At 47.0% G+C, this 18,467-nt stretch overlaps 1 protein-coding gene across 1 annotated transcript; it reads right to left on the reverse strand.

The window, feature by feature from the left end:
- Positions 1-8,376: 8,376 nt before the first annotated feature.
- On the reverse strand, positions 8,377-12,371 carry LGALSL (galectin like). Its single transcript, XM_054383803.1, has 5 exons — positions 12,338-12,371; positions 12,095-12,166; positions 11,862-11,950; positions 11,185-11,362; positions 8,377-8,520 (listed from the first exon to the last, which is right to left on the reverse strand). Exons 1-5 carry the CDS (start codon positions 12,368-12,370, stop codon positions 8,377-8,379), a joined length of 516 nt encoding a protein of 171 aa, XP_054239778.1. The 5' UTR covers position 12,371.
- Positions 12,372-18,467: the final 6,096 nt, after the last annotated feature.

The following is an 18,467-nucleotide window of genomic DNA, read 5'->3' on the forward strand; positions in this document are numbered from 1 at the left end:
TGCCCATGGTCCCTGGTTACCAGAGGAGCATGGCTCTTTGTGTTTGGGTCAGATAGCCTACTACTGAAATCCTACTCCTTTCTCTCCTGTTCAACTCAGTGAAGCTTTTCTAAGCTTTCATTAGTCTGGAAAAGAGGAGGCTCAGGGGGAGATCTCATTGCTCTCCACAACTTCCTAAAAGGAGGTTGGAGCGAGGTGGGAAAGAAATGGCCTGAAATTGTGCCAGAGGAGGTTTAGGTTGGAGATTAGGAAGAATTTCTTTACTGAAAGAGTGGTCAGGCATTGGAACAGGCTGCCCAGGGAGGTGGTAGAGTCCCTGGAGGTGTTCAAGAAGCGTATGGACATGGTACTTTGGGACATGATTTAATGGCCATGGTGGTGTTAGGTTGATGGTTGAGTTCAATGATGGAGGTCTTCTCCAGACAAAACAATTCTGTGATTCTATAATTAACCAGGATTTCATTCCTACATTTCAGTTACGAGTAAGCCCTGATCAACAAACCAGTAGTCAGCACAGCTCCATTTTGCTGTTGTTTCTGAGTGCTGAGAGAGAATTGCAGGTCTCCTGCCTGTTTGAAAGAGAGCTGCTGGAAGGCACCTCCTTCTCAGGGTCTTTCATGGAATGACCACCCTGCCGATCGTCAGAGCCCTGGTCTAGTAAGGCACCAGTGTGGAAACTGAAGCCTCAGAATCTAAACAAAATGACAAATATGTAACTTCTGGAGAATGCTTGATCTGACTTGATGTTTCAGAGCCAGCCTCTATTCTTAGAATAGTAGTGAAAGTCAAAGTTTCAAAATAAGATCCAGTACAGTGCTAGCAGAGAGTCATATTCCTGGTGTTGCTGAGTAAACTCCTCAGCATGAATTGGCTTGGCATCAAGTTCAGAAGCACTCCACAGAAATAAGGCCCAGCTCTGAAGCATCTGTGGTGATAATCAGAGCTGGAGAAATACACCTGGCACTTGCCATATCAGGTGCTGTTTAATGAAGTGGGCAACCCCTTCCCTTCCTTCCTCCCCAAACTTGTGCTTGTAGTCTTCTCAGTATTACAGGTCAAAGAAGAGCTTTTCAAGGGCCTCCTTAGGAGTTAATGCAAGTGATGAAATCTGATGTATGTAGTTCCCCCTGAGGCACTGTTGCAGCTGCTGTTCTCCTATTAGGTGGGGACTAGATAGAATTCTGGTTGGAAAAGGCCTTTTGTGATCATCGAGTCCAGACAGTATCTAACTCTACCAAGGCTGATGCTAAACCATGTCCCTCAGCACCACATTTCTGCCTCCAGGGATGGGGATTCAAGCACCTGAGCAAGCTCAGGAAGTGTGGGATGGAAGAGCAGACAGTGAGATGGATTAGGAACTGGTTATAAGATAGAGATCAAAGAGTGGTGGTCAATGGTGCCAGGTCCAGCTGGAGAGCTGTAACTAGTGGAGTCCCCCAGGGATCAGTGCTGGATCAACATCTTCACCAGTGACATTGATGAGGGGACAGAGTGTCTGCTCAGCAAGTTTGCTGATGACAAACTGGGAGGCTTGGCTGATACAGCTGAAGGCTGTGTGGCGATCCAGTGAGACTTGGACAGACTGGAGAGCTGGCCAAAGAGGAACAAAACGAGGTTCAACAAGGACAAGTGCAGAGTCCTGCATCTGGGAAGGAATAATAAACTGCACCAGTACAGGTTGGGAGGTGACCTGCTGGAGAGGGGCCTGGGAGTCTTGGTAGACAACAAGTTGTCCATGGGACAGCAATGTGCCCTTGTGGCCAAGAAGGCCAATGGGATCCTAGGGTGTATTAAAAAGAGTGTGTCCAGCAGATCAAGGGAGGTTCTCCTCCCCCTCTACTCTGCCCTGGTGAGACCTCATCTTGAGTACTGCATTCAGTTTTGGGCTCCCCAGTTTAGGAGGGACAGGGACCTGCTGGAGAGGGTCCAGTGGAGGGCTACGAGGATGATTAGGGGACTGGAGCACTGCCTGGTGAGGAGAGGCTGAGGGACCTGGGGCTTTTTAGTCTGGAAAAGAGAAGACTTAGAGGGGATTTAATAAATGTTTATAAATACCTGAGGGCTGGGTGTCAGGAGGAAGAGGACAGGCTCTGCTCACTTGCTCTCTGTGGTAGGACAAGGAGCAATGGATGTAAGCTGCAGCACAGGAGGTTCCACCTCCACACAGTGGGGAAGTTCTTTATTGTAAGGGTCACAGACCACTGGAACAGGCTCCCCAGAGAGGTTGTGGAGACTCCTTCTCTGGAGACTTTCAAGGTCCGTTTGGATGCGTTCCCCTGTGACCTGAGCTCGATTGTATGGTCCTGCTCTGGCAGGGGGCTTGGACTCGATGATCTATTTGGGTCCCTTCCAACCCCTAACATCCTGTGACTTTCCTGGGGAGCCTGTTCCTTCAGTGAAGAAGTTGCTTCTAATATCCAACCTAAACCTCCCCTGGGGCAATTTGAGGCCATTTCCTTTTCTCCTATCACTTGTTACTAGGGAGAAGAGATCAACACCCACCTGACTCCAACCACCTTTGAGGGAGTTGTAAAGAGCAAGGTCTCCCCTCAGCTTCCTTTTCTCCAGACTAAACAACCCCAGTTGCCTCAGCTGCTCCTCACAAAACCTATTTTTCAGACCCTTCACCAGCTTTGTTGCCCTTCTCTGGACATGCTTCAGCACCTCTGTGTGTCATGCTAAAGCTTCCCACTGTAGTTTTATGAGGGAAAGAGTTAGCTACACCACAAAAATGGGACAGAAGCCAGAAATTAAAGAAGTCAAGAGGGTGTGTAACAAGTATTAATAATTCCAATAAAACACAGAACAACCTAGTGAAGGTTTTATGTTTTATTCTTATTAAAAGTTTGTTATGAAATTGGCACAACACATAAAAATAGGCCAGTGGTGAATTATACATTTTACTATTATTGCCTGGTCGTTTCCTGCACACCCTCACTTCTTAACATCAGAAGGTAACTAACTGTGAAACCAACGTTACTACAGCAGAGAGAGGCATTGCTTTCTGTGGAGGCTATCAAATGAATAATGCAGACAGAAATAGTCTATTCATCCTTAAAAACAAACTCAGTTTTAGAGTATGTCCCAGCTGAAAATAACTGGGGTGGTAAAGCTAGAAATACCCCTTTTCTTGTGGACCTATTTCTGTGAAAGTCAAAGGGATTTTTGCCACAGATGTTAAAAGCAGCAGTATATAGTCACTTTTTGACAGAGAGAAGGAGAGGCTTACAACAGAAGCTAGGGAGGACCCATGGCAAACTATGCGTTGATTATTTTGATCCTGCACACGCTGCTGAATCTCCTTGTAGTCACTGTGTATGTTCCTAACAGCAGCAGTTGCTGGGAGGAGGCAAGAGGGTGTATCAAAGCCAGTCCGCAGCTCATTTTTTTCTGTGTTTGGGTTGGCCTTGGTTCTAACCCCACATACCATTCATGGCAAAGTGACTTTTACCTGTACACTTTCTGATCCACGTGAGAAAATCACAATACCCACCATAACACAAAGTCTCACCAAATCACAAACTGTTCCCACACTTGTGTGGCTTTTCTTCCTAAGTGCTGTGCTTATCACAGTGAGCAGGTAGGGCTTCCCTCAGCCTGACTCTCGTTCCTGATACCATCATATCACTTCCATGGATGCTATAGATGCCATAGAGCCACCACTAACTGGCACAACAGAGCTGTAGTTCTGCAGCTTTCTGCATGGAAAGGTCACTGTACCCAGCTTCAGCGCAGGAAGCAGTGCTGTACATTTCTGCAGGGAGCACTTCTTATGTATGGGAAGCAAGAGCCCCACATCAGATAGACCGCTTGAATGTCTGTGGGGAAAACTACCTTAGCAGTACAGCTACTCCTAAATGTTCCCATTATTTATTTGGGAGTCTGTTTTAAAGAAGGCAAGGAGGAGCATGAACCTATTTGTGCCTTTTGAACTTGTAAGCAACTCTGTTTTTTGCTGGTGTTCTGGTATGGGTTGCAGAAGATGGCAACTAACAACTCTCTGGGCAGCTGTGATGCAGCTCCACAAGCTGTGCTCTTGGCTGGCTCTGCAATGCCCACTACCTCCCTCTGCACTTACATTGAGTTAGGACTACAGTGTGTCATGCTGCCCCAGCTTGAGAGCAATGTGCCAACTCTGTTCTTGCTTCCTCCACTATGAATAGTTTGAAATTCTGGCAGATGAAAATCTGAGTCCTGCTCCCTTACACTAACATCACAGGGCCTGAGAGCTGGAGAATGACAGGGGCGGAAAGCTGGCACAGCACAATGCTGAATCAGGCTGTTTGGTTTTCAGGATGTTTACTTAAGTCAGCCCTTAAGAAAGATGCTATGTCTCAGGCAGATGTCACATTCAATTGGTTTAGCAATATTATGCCTATTTCTTCTCAAGCTAGTCAAGGAGAGGAGGGAGAATGTGATGTATGTTAGTGCAAGTTCACATAGACAACACATTAATATTTAGTACAGAATGTTCTTTAAAGGTGGGGCAAACATTTCTAAGTGTGGCACTAAAAGAAGGTGTTTTGTAACATTTTAAACAACTTGGCTGTGGAAGTGTTTATGTGAAATTTGTTTAGACACAGATTTAAGACACAGATGATACCTCAGGTGATACTGAAGTACTTCAAAGCTCGTTCTGAGTAGGCAATAACCTTTTTTTCCTTTTTCTTTTCTTCATTAAATCTTTATTATAGCCAATTAAGAGCATAGTAATTTGGACATTGGGGGATGGTATTTTGTTTGCTTGTCTGGGGTTTTGTTTGCCTTTTTTTTCCCCCTGCTTTTCCAGCTCTTTGGAAAAAATAAAGCTATGGTAAGTTGAGTGATTCCACACCACACGGATTTTACCAGTTCAAGGCTTCTTTCATTTCAGAATCCATTTCCTCATTCAGAGGAAACTGTGGAAATATTCAGATCATAAATTCTAGTGTAAGAGTTCAGAAATTGGTTCACACACTCACTTAGTCCTTCCAGGAACCTCACAGACTACTTTTCCCTACTGAAAAACATTTGGAAAACATGGCTCAATTTGGAAACAGTCTTATTTCAGGTCTAGTACAGCTCACATACAAAATGACAATCTGAATAGTCCTTATATTGTGGAGACAAAAAAAAATCAGATGGAAATTTTGCAGCAGTTTCCCATCTTAAATATTTGGATTCGCTTCAAAGTCCAACTGAACAGAAACATTTAAGGCCTCAGTTTTCTCTGACTTATGCTGCACATATAAGTGTTCAGCAGTTTCTTCTGAACACAATCAGCCAACATATGCCAAGCATGTGTGGAACAGCCCTTGGTTACATAGGCATCCCTTTTCTTTTGCCTGCTATAGCCTGGTATTGCCCAAGAGCAAAAGTAAAATAAAGGCTTCCAAACCGGTGTCAGACAGACAAATAGAAGTGGAAGACTTAACTGTGACTTTCTGCCCTTTACTGAGCTCTCAGCCAAACCACAGCCCATCAGAAGTGGGTTCACAGCCCTTCTTGCCTTGAAGCCTGGCCTAGAAACCACAGCAGGGCAGAACTAGGTAGTGCATGCTGTAGTTGATGGAATTATACAAAGGCAAAACCAGAATCAGGTTCAAAAAAGCGTTTTCCTGAGACAGGAAACTTCTGCAGTGGGAACAAATGGGAGTGTCCACCACAGGAAGAGGGGTGAAGCAGTGTCCCTGGGCTCCTGACAGGCACCACTGAGACACTGGCATGTCAAATTCACCTTGGCATTCCTGGTATAGGCACTGTGCTGTGTGGGACAGAAAAAGTCTAAGGGCTGGGCTAACCTACCAGAAATCCCAAGCAGCTGAAATTTCATCTCAGCCAAATTGCTTTTTCTAGGCTTCAGTAAAGGCATGGAGGGGAAATTTCTACTGGTGTGCCATCAGAGAGATGCTCTTTTGGGTTTATGCTACTGTAGGGCCATGGCACTACTTACTCTCTCCAGCCTCCTACTTGTGGCCACCAGACTAGCAGAACAGCCCCAGGCAATGGCACTAAGCAAGCCTGATTTTCCATAGCTAGTTTGAGAAAGTGCTAGACAGGGAGGGTGCTATGTGTCTCTCCAGACAGAATTCATCTTCTCCCTGCATCTGCTTTGGTACCAGAGCATTTCCAAGCTGGAGAAAAATCCAAACACTTCATGTAGAAGCACCTTTCCCTTGGATTTTTATTATCATCATCATCATCTCTAAGAATGTACCGAAACACTGTCAGCATTCTTTATACAATGGAAAATGAAACAGTCATCATGTATCATGTAAAAGAATAAAAACAAAGCAAGACAGGAACACTTCATATCAAGATTCATTCTGGAATACAAATAGAATCTGATATGGCTTAAAAGCCACACACCAGGTAAAAAGATCTGGGAAATACCAGGTTCTCTCTCAATTTGGAAAAAGAAGGAAAAGTCAGGGAATGTCAATGTTAAGGCTGAGAATTCCATTTTTATCTTGCTTTTCACAGGTGGCAGCCTGATTCTTCTTGTCTGCAGTAGCAGCAACACTTCCTTGGCCTTACAAAGAGATTTGCACTTGCATGAAATAAGAATCAGGCTTCTATGCTCAGAGGACTCTAATTGACCTCAACAGACTTTGGCCTAGAGCCACATCTGGAATTTAAGCTTGCAGTCTAAGGCTTCTTAACTGCAGGCCAAATTAGCACAAAATGAGGCTTTGCAACCCTTAACTTCAGGTATTCTGGTTCCAGTTACTTTAAAATGCAGCTTTATTGAAGGTTTAACAGTTCTGTTTGTGAGATTCTTCCCTCTTTTTTTTTTTTTTAAGTACTGTGCTACAAAGGATGCTTTTGTATTCTGTGTCTTAGAAATTCCCTGTGTTACATGTTTTCAAAATTACCTATATATGTGTTTATATCGTGACCATAACTACTCAGAAAGACCTGCTACAGTCTGTTGTGAGCAGCCAAGGAAAAAAGTGTCTTTAGTCCTGAAGAAGTCAAGAAACGTGGCTGTGTTCATTTATAGTGTAGCACAATGACTGTGTCTATACCTACTATTTAAAAAGCTACTTGAAAAGTTATTATTCATATGCAGTAGCTGATTTTCAAGCATTAATAACTTGGCTGTCTAGACAAGTTTTAATTGTCATATCAAAGGCTGAGCATGTTCTCAAACAAGTGCAAAACATCTCCCATCTCCCCTAGAAAGAGGCTGGTTCTCTTTCCAAACTAGGAGAATGCCAAATGTAACTTTTCTTTTTTTCTCAGGTTATAAAAGCACAATTAAGCTACAAATTTGGTATTTTAAGTTTTTTTTTTTTAATGGATCAACTTTAGCTCAAACCTATCCTGTGCAGCAAAGTTAGTAAGCCCTGAAAAACAGTTGCTAGTGAATATAGAAAGAGTTATCCCACTCCCACCAACTACAATGCCCAGGCTTTCCCAGGGGCTGGAGGGCTCCAGTAAAACGTAACTAAACGTAAATGTAACTAACTTGTTCAATAGGAAACAAGAGTTTGCAAGACTTTACCTGAAGAACCTAAGACATTTTGTACGTTCAAAATGTTAACACTTTGCTGTTCCTAACCATCAGGAAGATTGTTTGCTGTTTACTAATAATACATACAATGAGTATAAATAAATAAACTACAGATAAGCTTTGAAAATTGTATTAACAATACGTTGTGCAAAAACTCGTAACAATCTACATTCTATGCAAATACCCTGACTAAAATATACAGGCTGTGTCCTCACACCCTTGTTTGGTTTTTGCACAGTCCTTGGGCCAAATCGGCAGCTGGGAGCAATCAGCAGAATTCCATTGCAAGCCATGGAGGTGACACACCAGCAGAAGAGCTGGCCCCCCAGGTGTGTGCAAAAATCCCATAGAAATCGTTGGGGATTGTGCTTGACTAAGGACTAGACAGTTTGATTGTACCACGTTTAAGTGAGCGGGAGTTTTGCCATTGATTTCCATGGAACCGGGCTCAGGCCCCAGGTAAGGACATCAGCACACGGCCCTATGTTGTGCTACACTACTCCACTTCAGTGCAGAAACAATATTTGCGAAAGAAAAACTTCTTTTGTTGTCACTGCTGTTCAGTAACTGCTTTTAGCGCTGCGCTTCAGAAACGGTGAGCTCTGAAACAAGGCTGCGAGTCTTTCTGAATCCATTCCTGTTTGATTATCCAGCACAGGTGGGCTATTATGATCCAAGAAAAACGGCTCAACGTCTTATTAACCAACAGTGTTCTTCATTAGGATAAACAACAGCCTGGTTCATTGCACAGGCATGAAGAACTGCTTGTGGATAAAGGAACAGGGCAGTCTTCCTACCATAACTGTGTCCAGAACCAGCTGTCACTACTCCAAATGGACGATGGCACCCGAGCCGGGCTGGAATCTGAAGTCCTACCGAGCTCAGCCGAGTTTCGTAAGCTGAAGATCTCCGTTTATCTTTATCGTGTCAATTGCTGACAGCGTTTCGATACGGTGGTAAAAATCAAAGAGCTGATGTCCATCCACAAATATTCTAAACCGGGGGTGCTCGCAAAGTATCTCAACCTGGAAAAAAATAGAAGGATGAGGCGTATTGTTCACTAGCTCACTGGAGGGTGATTTCACAGAACACAAGAGCAACTCCATTGGCCTTCTGGTTGTGTTGGTGTGCTTGCACATTTTGCTACTCATGTGCCACCCAACAGCCAGGGCCAAGACCAGCTTTCCCCCCATAACACCAGTTAGGCTATGATGGATCTGCTCATACTTCACAAGGACATTAATCCAATCTCACACTGTCATGGTAGGAAGGACTCTGGAAACCAGTCAGCCAGTCACACTGGTATTAGAGAGATTTTGCCTCTTGGAATTATGCCAGAAATGGACTCAAACTGCTAATTACAGGGAAAAGAAATTCTATCTCCAACTGAAACCATGCACTTCTTGATACAGAATATTTTTGTTGCATAATGAGGGGGCAGTTCCCTCTGCAATGCTTTCCACACTTCCATTAGTTTACTGGAAGGGAGTGAACACAAGAGGAAGGATAGGTTTGTCCTGCCCTCCCACACATACTCACACTGCTGCTGCTGCAAAACTAAAAACCTTCCCTACTGTGGCTGCAGACAGCCCAGGACTCCCTGTTGGACCAGACTCCATACTGGGGCTGCAGTGGGGGAAATGCAGTGCAGGATGGTGTGAACGCAGATAGACAGTTCACACAAGGCACACACATGGGATCAGGGAGGAACATAGCTCACCCCTCCTCCTGAAGCCCTGCAGAAATGCTCTGGAAAAGCAGAAAATCCTGGAGCTGAGCAGGCTTGGACAAATCAGGAGATTCCTGATGTTACGGGTGGTTTGAGAGGGTGCCCTGTAGTTAAGGTTTGCTAGAACTGTGCCAGCAGGAATCTGGCATATGTGGGCACATACTTCTTGCACAGGCCCTCAGAGACCTCCAGGTCTGGACAGGCTAAGAAGAAAATCTGCAGGGAAGTCACATGTAAATCCTGGGCCATTCCAAGAGGCCAGTAGTCTGGAGTGAAGCGCCACTTCCAGGCACTTGAGTCCTGCTGCTATTACAGTGTTGCAGATGGGAACGTGTACAGTGACAAACTGACTGAGCCAAAGCTCAGCTGTCTTAAAGAACGTTGCACTGGGAGAAACGGCAGCAGACAGTCCAGGAGGAGAGATCTTAAGCTGTTGGGGACCTGGTAGTGTACCACATAAGAGGGATGTGCCCGTGCTGCCTCATAGCTCCTGTGTCACTACGGCAGATGCATCCAGCCGTAGGCCTGGTTATGTAAAAGATCTGGTTAGCCTCAACACTGCTTACAATCCACTTTTTCAGATCACCCTGGGCCATGCCGGAATGATAATTGGACTGGATCACAAGTAATTGGAGAGAACACTTAATGGTCTAATTTATTCACTAAGAGGGCACCATCAAAGGTACAGAGTCAACTGGGAGACTAAATTCCATTTGTGCATTTGGGGAAAAAAAAGAAGAAAAAAAAAAAGAAGAACTCCCTTTCCACAGTATCTCATGTCAAACATGTAATATTGCTGTCCTCTAATGTCAAATGTCATCAGTGGGACACCCAAAAAACATGCTGTGGGTAATTTGTCTGGCTTGTCTGAGGGCCTGGCCACCACCCATTGCCAAAGCAGGACCCAGCCTCCAAGCCTTTTCAAGTGCATTTCCCACATGCACCAAAGGGTGCTGCCAATTCTGATGGGAGAGTTTGTAGAAGCAAGTAGAGCACAAACAATTTGCAGCAAACCCAGTCATAAACACCCCTCTCAGAGCCCAAGCATCTGGGGAGATGGTGAGCTTTTGGGGTTGGGGGAGATTATCTTGGGGGTGAGAAGGATTAAGAGAGTTTGGCAGCTGGTCAAAGCATTGGCATTTAGCAGAGGGGGCCAGTGAGGTTTCATAAGAGGGGTGGTGAGAAGGAGGAGGGGTTTTCTGGGTCAGCCACATGGAGAAGGCATGCAGCCTTTTTTTCCTCAACACTGTGAAGCCACTGAGAGCAAAGCAGCCCTCTGCAGCTGCATACTTTGTTAGTCCTGATTTGCAAAGACATCTTCACGTAACCATAAACACTACAGATGGGAATCTGCTTCTAGGTCAATCCAGTCCATCCCTTGCACCACAACATTTCCATGTACACCATTTTCAAGTGACTACATACTTCAGTTTGACAAGAGATTTAATCCTGGGGTTCAGAAAAGAATACCACTATTGCTTAGCTGTATAATCTGCTAACTTGAAGGGCTATGGTCAACCTCAATGTAACATCCCTGGAGACACAGGATGAACAAGATCCTTATTAGCTGCACTAAACAGCAAACACTATCCATCAAAAAAACAACCCAATATCAACACGTACAGCAGCCCCCCAGAGTACTTCTATTCCTCCAGTAACAACATAGAAATGTTTCTTAATTTATAGCTTTAAAACTTGCATCAGTAAAACGTCATTGCAACCTCCGACTTGTCACAGCACCCTGGTGAGGTGTTCACAGCCTGAACTGCCTGCAGATGCATGCAGCAGTTGGGATCTCCACGCTTCTGATCAACACCAGCGATTCAGCAACCGGTGTCTCAACCAGAGAAGTGTGGGCTGGACTGTGATTTCATGAGGGGACAAGCCAGGTTCTGCTGCAGCTCTGATCATGTTACACTTTATCAGATTCGGCGCGTGCCGCTGTCATCCTGGTACTCACCCTAAAAGGCTGGTCTGGTATAAAGGGAAAGTAGGGGATAGACGATTGCTCTTCCCCCCATTCTCCAGCAACACAAGAGTTTCTGACAAACTGTCTGTCTGTAAACACAGCTTTCAGTTCAATGGCTACATCCGCAGGAGGATCTTCTGATTCCCCGCAAGTCAGACTGATGCCAAAGCTGCAACACAAACAGAACGGCTCTCTTTCAGCCAGCAACGAGCAGAGAGGCCCCAAATGCCACTGCTCTCATGGCGCAGCTTCTTACAGCCATTGAGGGTATAGCGACATGGGAAGGGGTGGGGGGAGACGGGGAGGTAGTGTGACAGCTCAGCTCATTCAGGGAATGCTCTGAAAGTTCAGCAGGGACAAGAACATGGTTATAGCACATATATATGTCCATGTGCATATATGTGTGTATATATATATGCTCTGTATGTTCCTTCACTCCCAAGTGAAATAAATGTTGGGAAACAGGATCCCTTAAAGAAATGCCCCCTCTATGGGTCAAAGGAGAAATCAGCACGCTATATTTAAAATGATAAAAATAATCCCTCTCCAAAAAGGAGGGATCCGTGTGTGTGCGAATGTCTGTATGTGTGTGTGCGTGTGGCCTTCCCCCCTTCGTCCCCTCCCCGGGCCCAGCACCCCCGGGGCGGGCAGCCCTCCTCGGGTGTTACCTCTCGGGATTGAGGTCCACTATTCCCATAACTAAGATCTTCTTTCCTGGCCTCATTCCTCCTTTGATGTGCCCACAGAAGGGGACGATCTGGAAAGGACAGGGGGGAGGGTGGCGAGGGTCATTCCGCATCAGCAGCGGCCGCCGTTGTGCAGCCGCAAGGAGGGGGAGGTAAAGGGGTTAAACCCCCCCCACAAATACATCCCCCCCAAACCTCAAATAAAGGTAATTTACCAGGCGAGGGAAGCACAGATCAGCTTGCACCGGGGATCCCAGGGAGTTGTTTAAATGCCCGTCCTCTATTTTCTGCAGGTAAAAAGGAGAGCGCTAAGGCAGGGGCAGGTAGAGCCCCTCCCGCAACCTTCCGCAGGTGCCCGCCGTGAGGGGCCTGCCCTGCCCTGTCCTGCTCGTCGCCCCTCACCCGCAAAGGCCTGTCCCCATCCCGCAGCCCCAGGGAGGAGGCAAAGCAGTACTCACCGGCGCGTCCCGCTCGGCCACGGTCCCCGCCATCCTGTGGAAGCGGCAGCAGCGGCAGCGCTGGGGACGGGGCGGAGGGGAGCCGGCGGGGGGCGGGGGAGAGGGAGGGAGAGAGGGAGGGGGTCTGTGTGGCAGCTCCGGTGGCTGAGGGGCAGCGGCGGAGTCGGAGCGCAGCCGGTGCAGAAGTAGGAAGGCGAGGAGGAGGAGGAGTAGGAGGAGGTGGTGGCCGGCTCTGCCTCGCCCGGCGGGGAGCCCAGCCCCTGGCCCGGGGGGGAGCCGGGCAGGGCGGGGGCTGTTGCTGCTGTTACTGTTGTCACCGCTTCCTCTGCTCCGTAGCCTGCCCAGCGGCGGAGGCCGGCCCTGAGCGGGAAGACTCCGGCTCGGCGGGTCTGGCCCCGCTGGAAGGTGGGGGAGCTGCTGGCACCGGGGAGGAGTGGCGGTGGTGGGCCCGGCTGGCCCGGCCGGCCTTCGGGATGGCGGGCGCCCGGGCACCCCTTACCTGGGAGCAGCAGGTGATGAGTGCTTGGGGCTGGAGCGCGGCCGGAGCGCCCTGCGGCCCGCCTTTCAGGGAGCGCCTTATTTCTGAGCTTGGGCACCCTGGCGCAGAGTCTGAGCCGGGCATCTTGGGTAGAGCCCCTTCTCCTAAGGTGAGAGCTAGCTTCTCCCCAGAACAGAGCCCTCAGAGCCGCTTTCATCCGGGCAACATGCCCTGCCCCATGGCCTGGACCCTTGGAGGGGCCGTGGAGCTTCGGAGGGGTCAAGTTCCCGAGTGGCCGCTTCAGTGGGACACATGTCCTGCTGCAGGGTGGCAGGGCCTGTCACAGCGGGCAGCCGCCGAGCTTGCTGCAGGGCAAGTTGCAGCCTCTTGGCCAAGCTGGGCAGCAGCGCCTTTGAAATCCTCCCCGCCAACCTCTTAATGAGGGACTGCAATTGCATAAGTCGGTCGGCTCTCCGTGGCTCGTTAAAGAACGGGAGCTTCTATTGACATGCAGTGGCCTTTAGTTAGGCAACGTGGCAGTGCCTGTGGGTGTCCTGCTCAGCTAAGAGCACGGCAAAGCTCTGACCAAGGCCACCACCGTGCAATGCCAGGAATCCCATGCTTTTTGCCACAACATGTGTGACTTGTCTGGGCAAACATGCTTTAATGATCCTGTTGATGAGTTTAAGGTCCTGGAAGGGGATGGGAATTGAGGAAGGCTTTTTTTTTTTTTCTTGCTTCCGTACTGCTGGGATTTGGTGGCATGAGCATCTCTTTATGACAACACAGCGACTGGTCTTGGCCTGCTTTCTGCAGGACTTTGCACGGATTGCTTGGCTTTTTGTGCCTCTTACCTGCGTGTTGGGTTGATGAATGACACTGTCCTTCCTTGTCTGAGGTGCTGTGAGGATTAATTACTTGGTGTTGAGCAAAGTGGAGTGGAAGGAACAAAGTCACTGCAATATTTAGGGTTTCAGTATGAAGCGTGTGTCCATTGGGAAACGCTTGCAATCAGTAGGTGATGCCATTTGAGAAATCTAGAGCTACTTGAGTGTAAATACAGATTGTGCAAGTGTTTAGATGCTTGGTTACTTTTTTAGCAGTGCCCACTAATTTGGGGATGTTTTCGTCTCTGAATGCCCAGCTGGAGGTAGGTCATAGAAGCTTATGTTTGTGTATACACTTTTGCTGGTAGTCACGTACTGGACTCATGACTTCTTCAGTTGTACCAGCACAGCTGGACATGACAGCAGTGGATATCCCTGTGGCCCTGATCTTGACATGGGAAAACCACTGGACTGTTTTCTTCATGCCAAAACACTGGATGTCAGCTGTTACCATGTGAAGAAACACCTTCCTCAAATACTGTCGGGAGACTGCATTCATAAACAGCACAGCAAAGTGGAACAATCACACATTAGAAACAGTTGGCTTTCCAGTGGTGAATTGAGTGCCTTCATAAATTTACCACAAAGAGGAACTGAAGTTAGCTTGATAGTTTTGTCCTCCTGAATTCTGCATTCTCTCTCCTTTTTTTTTTTCTATTGGCCCAAGAAAGAAGAGAAATTGTCCTAAAGTTTTTTGTTTTTATTTAGTGGCACAGTGTTATATGGTGCCCAAAGAGTGGTTTTCGGAACACCATGTCTTTGCTCTACAGGGAGAGACTTTATTGGATGAGATTACATCTACAGGACATAAAATCAGGCCAGCCAGTTGTTTGTGCCAAAGCATGAAATCTCAGGAGGAGAGAGGTTGTCATTATGTCTTTGTTTTATAGCTGGTTCTAATTGAACTTGTTAATTTCAAAATCATTAAATAGCAAGACTTGGCCATTTGGCTGGCTGCTTTGCCTTTTTTTTTTTAATTCTTTTTTTTTTTTCTTCGTCCTGTTTTACAAAAACTAGCAGAAGCAGAACGTGTGGCCATGGAAAGACTGACTGGAACAACCTGCACAGTGAAACTGCCATGGGGGGGAGGACATTCCCATGTTTTTAAGGCTCTGGTGGTCTGTGCTCTTCTGTTTCTGTGCCATGTTCTCCTCTCACCCCATAATAGCCCAGGTGAACATGGAAAATTTTATGCCTCTGTGTGCCTCTGTTCTGCCGGTGCAAATGCTGTCCTGTGGTTTCTCCTAGGCAGGAGAACTTACTTCTGGAGAAGGACTGCTTACTGCAGGAGGACTACTTACTTCTGCACTACCCAGCACTCTATGGAGCAGGGTCGCGTTTCAAGGCAGTACTACGCCTCCCACCTGCAGAGGAGCTAACCTTGAGACCTAGCTTCCCACCAGGTTCACCTCTGCAAAGGGCTGCAGGGTGAGTGTTGCCATCTAACCTCCTGCACTTGTTCTTCTGAAAAAGGGAAAGGTCTGAGCCAAGGTTCCCTTAGCTATGCAGTCCTTGTTAAATCATCAGCACAAAATGGTCCCCATTCAGGATTTCTTTACCATGAGGGTAGTGAAACACTGGAACAGGTTGCCCAGGGAGGTAGTTGAGGCCCCATTCCTGGAGATGTTCAAGGGGAGACTTGACAGGGCTCTGAGCAACCTGACCTAGTTGAGGATGTCCCTGCTTACTGCAGAGGGGATTGGACTAGATGACCTTTGGAAGTCCTTTCCAACCCAGACCATTCTATGATTCTGTGATTGGTACCAGCCTTCTCAACAGGGAAGCTCTTGGGGTTTCATGCTTCACGGCCTGAGCTTGCAGACGTTGTGGTAGTAGTGGGAGCAGCATGATAAATACTTGTGCTTCACTGACCTTGACTGCTTGACCAAGTACAAAAAACCCTTGTGCATAGGTATTGCCTCCTGTTTCTGGGTACATACAGCTCAGTGGGAACTTTTATGATGTAAAGTTGTTTAAAAAAAAAAAAAAAAAAGAGAAGTGTAAAGATTTAAAAGAAGTGTCATGGTGTGAACACCATTTGGGGACAGTTAACGATGTGCTGTGCCCAGCCCAGCCACCAAAGCCATTGCTGAGAACTGGCAAACCCAGAATTTCATCTTAATCCCAACACCTTGTATCTTGCAGACACTCCCTTTGATGATTTAAAAAGGTGTATCTTAATTCTTAGCCAGCCTTCACCGGAAAGGAATGCAGCACAATGGCAGTTTTGGTGTGGTGTAATTACCCTGCCTTTCTTGCCCCATTACCACTGACATGGCTCTCCTCACGCCTGGATTTAGAGCCTGACTTGTACAACCTCTCTGGTTTGTTTTGCCTTTTGTAATGACGTTGGTGAGCTGATGGGAGGTGTTGGTTGGTTTCATGGAAGCTTCCTTTGGTTTCTGGGTGGCAAGGCACTCAAGTCCTGTTTTTTGTAGGACTGGGAAAAAGCTGAGTAATACAATAAAAGAGAAGGTCTCTGAATAAGGACAATTCAGTGATTGGAACCAAGTATGTAGCAGTTCAGAGGAATTCCTCCTTTTTAGAATCACAGCAGTAAAACTGCAGTTCTGATAAATATTTAACTATTTGGATTGGGTGGGGTGGGTATTTTTTTTGAACTCTGTACCTTTGCCACTGCAAATCCTCAAGCAGAGGTCTGGGAGACCAAACGGAGCCTTGCATAAATTGTCCTGGGCAGGTGCCAAGGGCAGGTGCTAAAGGCAGGGCTTGGGAGAGGACAATGGTGATGATGTGTGGCGAGGGGCTGCAGAGCAGAGGGGAAGATATTACACTTGAACTTTTGCTGTGTGGCCTCAAGGTGTCCTGAGGATGGATCCCCCTGGCAGTGCGTGCTGAGTCTGAGGCATGGGGTGCCACATACCTGCGGAAATGTTGCCAGGCCTGCCCTCCCACTCTGGAAAGCTGAGTGATGGTTATCAATAGGGACAGTGCGGGGAAGGCGTGCAGCCTGCCTCCGTGCTTGCACAAGCTACTGATGTCATGTCTTCATGGACAGAAGAGGGAATTCAGGGCCAGGAGCAGCACCTTGCTCTTGACTTTTATTAAATGTGGCTTCCTTGCTTTGTCTTGCCCCCTAAATTATTCTGATCTGAGTCTTCACCCTCAGGGGTTCAAGCTCTGGCTCTGCAAAAGTCCAGTGGAGAAGTCAGATTTCTGGGGTGCTCAGGTTTTGTAAACTGAGGTTCAAGGAGATGGTCCTGGTGAATGAGTCACTTGGTGCAAAGCACATGTGTCTCAGAAACACTGTCTTGTAGAGTGTTTACTGGAGTCTGTACCAGGAGCCAAGGGCACGTCAGATAAAGCATTACCTGCTGCTTGAAGGCTATCCATGTTCAGGATCTTTCAGCTCTTCCACTTCTTTCTACAGAGAATTGATGCCCAGATGCATCAGAGGCTGGTCTTTCCTGCTGTGTCTTATTTGGGACTTCTTTGTTATTTTTAAACTCCACAATTACAATTGTGAGTCTCATAGTGTTGGTTCTTTTGTCTTTTAGTTTGGTCATTTCACAGATACCTGGCTTGTATTTTATTCAGAGGCAGTTCCTGAAGGTTTGAGGATTTGGCTCCTTTCCTAACAGCTGAAATAAAAAGAACTGTTAAATACATATATTTAAAAATCTTGTGATTTTCAGTCCAATCTTGTGCTTTTAAAGATGGAGATTCATGACTATGATGCATCATATCTGTGCCAGATGATACAGAAGAAGATTGCTCAAGGGCTTTTACCCATAAATATCAGCACATCAAGAGGTCTTTCTACGTACATTTTTAACAGCTATTTAGCCTTTTTTCCTCCTTGTCTCCTAACAGGAGGCCTTCCCATTTTGGAAAGAGAAGAGATGGACTTGTCATCATCATCACTGTGGGGAGACCTGAAGACGTGGAATGGAACTGACTGCATATGTCACAGGCACAGGCATTTGGAATCCAGGGAAAGCCACACACAACCCGAGTGAGGTGCAGTGGCTTGGAGACCTCCTTGCCAAGCAGGTGGCAACACCACATTGCTGCTTATTGGAAATCCCAGCCACAGCTTTCCTGCTAACCTGCTGACAAGAGCAGTGCAGACCATGTTGAGTACCTTAAGGCAGGTCAGTTGGGATTCCCAGTTCCCCATGGTCACAAGAACTCATCATATGGTCGCATTTTGCAGAAATTACTTTTCTCTCCCTGGAAACTCTTGGACTTCACTAGGCTGTGCCTGTGCTTCAGGCTCATCTGTGTTCTGCCATTCCCAGATACTGATGAGGTGGCTGCCTGGAAGAGTGTAATGAAGTATAAATACATTTAATATTTTGGCAGTTGTATCTCCAGACACCGCTGTAACTTCTTTACAAAGCGTATGTGCAGGTTCTGTTATTTGGTTGAGGGTAATGTATTCCACATACAAGGAGTATGAAGGCAGTTAAACGACTTAAGCAAAAATGGTGAATTTCCAGTGCAGCAATTCAAATTGGAAATTGAGGTTTCCCACAAGGGGAATTCTATAGCAAATTAGCCAGGGACTCGTGGCTGGCTCCTTTGTCCGGTATCTTTCCAGACGCTGTTACTATAATTCAGGCGGCTCTGGGCTCGGCTCGGGCTAAAGGGCCTCTCTCCTCTCGGGTGCTCTGGCTCAGGGCTCTCAGAGCCTTGACTGATTTGGGCTGCAGCAGTGCAGCTCTTCTGGGATTCAGTTCTCTGGGGGCTTTCCCCTTTCTGCTCCGGCGCAGGGCTCTCAGAGCGTTGGTTGCTTTGGCCC

This window comes from Indicator indicator, chromosome 9, assembly GCF_027791375.1.
Source record: "Indicator indicator isolate 239-I01 chromosome 9, UM_Iind_1.1, whole genome shotgun sequence".
In the NCBI taxonomy this organism is placed as follows: Eukaryota; Metazoa; Chordata; class Aves; order Piciformes; family Indicatoridae; genus Indicator; species Indicator indicator.

Bases quoted from the DNA above. Each gene is read 5' to 3' on its own strand.
- LGALSL (XM_054383803.1), bottom strand. From the start codon at position 12,370: ATGGCGGGGACCGTGGCCGAGCGGGACGCGCCG. The intron at 11,951-12,094 runs GTAAATTACCTT...TGTCCTTTCCAG, and splicing joins ATCTGTGCTTCCCTCGCCTG to ATCGTCCCCTTCTGTGGGCA. The intron at 11,363-11,861 runs GTAACACCCGAG...TTTGTGTTGCAG, and splicing joins GTGGACCTCAATCCCGAGAG to CTTTGGCATCAGTCTGACTT.